The sequence below is a fragment of the Tupaia chinensis genome, unplaced genomic scaffold, assembly GCF_000334495.1.
Source record: "Tupaia chinensis unplaced genomic scaffold, TupChi_1.0 Scaffold140168_1, whole genome shotgun sequence".
In the NCBI taxonomy this organism is placed as follows: domain Eukaryota; kingdom Metazoa; phylum Chordata; class Mammalia; order Scandentia; family Tupaiidae; genus Tupaia; species Tupaia belangeri.
The window spans coordinates 1-2,178 of record NW_006200047.1 but is presented as its reverse complement, the minus strand read 5'-3'; the positions used below and the strand labels follow the sequence as shown (position 1 = coordinate 2,178).

The 2,178-nt window shown below is 41.1% G+C and overlaps 1 protein-coding gene across 1 annotated transcript; it reads right to left on the bottom strand.

The window, feature by feature from the left end:
• Positions 1-265: 265 nt before the first annotated feature.
• Positions 266-2,168, bottom strand: LOC102501080 (zinc finger protein 845). Its single transcript, XM_006162516.3, has one exon. The coding sequence runs from the start codon at positions 2,147-2,149 to the stop codon at positions 281-283; it is 1,869 nt and encodes a 622-aa protein (XP_006162578.3). The 5' UTR covers positions 2,150-2,168; the 3' UTR covers positions 266-280.
• Between the last annotated feature and the right edge of the window lie 10 nt (positions 2,169-2,178).

Here is a 2,178-nt window from a genome sequence, read left to right as displayed (position 1 = left end):
ATGAAAGACTATCTATACTCCCTACATACATAAAGATTCTCTCCAGTGTGACTTTTCAGATGCTTGCTAAATATAGTTTCTACGAGGAAAAAATCCTATATTCTTCACATTCATAAGGTTTCACTTTTATGGGAGTCCTCTGATGTACAATGAGCCCTGTCTTCCAGTAGTAAAATGCTGTGAACATTGTTTCTTTCCAGTGTGAGTACTCAGATGTAAAGTAAGATGTGACTTTTGGGAAAAAAGTTGTATTACAGAAAGAGTATTACATTGTTCACAATCATAGGATTCCTTTCCTGTGTTGAGTTCTCTGATGTACAGTGAGTGCAGATTTACAGGAGAATATTTTACTACATTGTTCACATTCATAGGGTGTTTCTCCTGTGTGGATTTGCCGATGCCTAGTGAGAACTGACTTCCGGGAGAACATTTTCCTACATTGTTCACATTCATAGGGTGTTTCTCCTGTGTGGATTTGCCGATGCCTAGTGAGAACTGACTTCCGGGAGAACATTTTCCTACATTGTTCACATTCATAGGGTGTTTCTCCTGTGTGGATTTGCCGATGCCTAGTGAGAACTGACTTCCGGGAGAACATTTTCCTACATTGTTCACATTCATAGGGTGTTTCTCCTGTGTGGATTTGCCGATGCCTAGTGAGAACTGACTTCCGGGAGAACATTTTCCTACATTGTTCACATTCATAGGGTGTTTCTCCTGTGTGGATTTGCCGATGCCTAGTGAGAACTGACTTCCGGGAGAACATTTTCCTACATTGTTCACATTCATAGGGTGTTTCTCCTGTGTGGATTTGCCGATGCCTAGTGAGAACTGACTTCCGGGAGAACATTTTCCTACATTGTTCACATTCATAGGGTGTTTCTCCTGTGTGGATTTGCCGATGCCTAGTGAGAACTGACTTCCGGGAGAACATTTTCCTACATTGTTCACATTCATAGGGTGTTTCTCCTGTGTGGATTTGCCGATGCCTAGTGAGAACTGACTTCCGGGAGAACATTTTCCTACATTGTTCACATTCATAGGGTTTTTCTCCTGTGTGTGTTCTCCAATGCATAGTGAGAGCTGACTTGTAGGAGAACCTTTTCCTACATTTTTCACATTCATAGGTCTTCTCTCCTGTGTGAGTTCTCTTATGTACAGTTAGGTCCCGCTTGCTGTAGAATGTTTTCCCACATTGTTCACATTCATAGGGTGTTACTCCTCTGTGGATTCTCTGATGCCTAGTGAGAACTGACTTCCAGGAGAACATTTTCCTACATTGTTCACATTCATAGGGCTTCTCTCCTGTGTGAGTTCTCTTATGTACTGTTAGGTACCCCTTGCTGGAGAATGTTTTCCCACACTGTTCACATTCATAGGGTTTTTCTCCAGTGTGAGTTCTCTGATGCATAATGAGATATGACTTCCGGGAGAACATTTTCCTACATTGTTCACATTCATAGGGTGTTTCTCCTGTGTGGATTTTCTGATGCCTAGTGAGAACTGACTTCCAGGAGAACATTTTCTTACATTGTTCACATTTATAGGGCTTCTCTCCTGTGTGATTTCTCTTATGTACACTTAGGTACACCTTGCTGGAGAATGTTTTCCCACATTGTTCACAATCATAGAGTTTTTCTCCTGTGTGAGTTCTCTGATGCGCAATGAGATGTGACTTCTGGGAGAATCTTTTCCTACATTGTTCACATTCATAGGGTTTTTCTCCTGTGTGTGTTCTCCAATGCATAGTGAGAACTGACTTGCAGGAGAACCTTTTCCTACATTGTTCACATTCATAGGGCTTCTCTCCTGTGTGAGTTCTCTTATGTACAGTTAGGTCCCACTTGCTGTAGAATGTTTTCCCACATTGTTCACATTCATACGATGTTTCTCCTGTTTGAATTCTCTGATGCCTAGTGAGAACTGACTTCCGGGAGAACATTTTCCTACATTGTTCACAATCATAGGTTTTCTTTCTTGTTTGAATTTTCAAATGTCTACTAAAGACTGACTTGGAACAGAAAGATTTTCGACATTTCCCACATTCTTGCGATTTCTCTCCAGTGTGACTTGTCTCATGCACAGTGAATTGTGACTTCTTGAAGAACATTTTATCACATTTTTTATTTTCATAGGATTTCTCTCCCATGTGACTCCTCTGGTGTACAGTGAGGTCTG

Bases quoted from the DNA above. Each gene is read 5' to 3' on its own strand.
- LOC102501080 (XM_006162516.3), bottom strand. From the start codon at position 2,149: ATGGGAGAGAAATCCTATGAAAATAAAAAATGTGATAAAATGTTCTTC.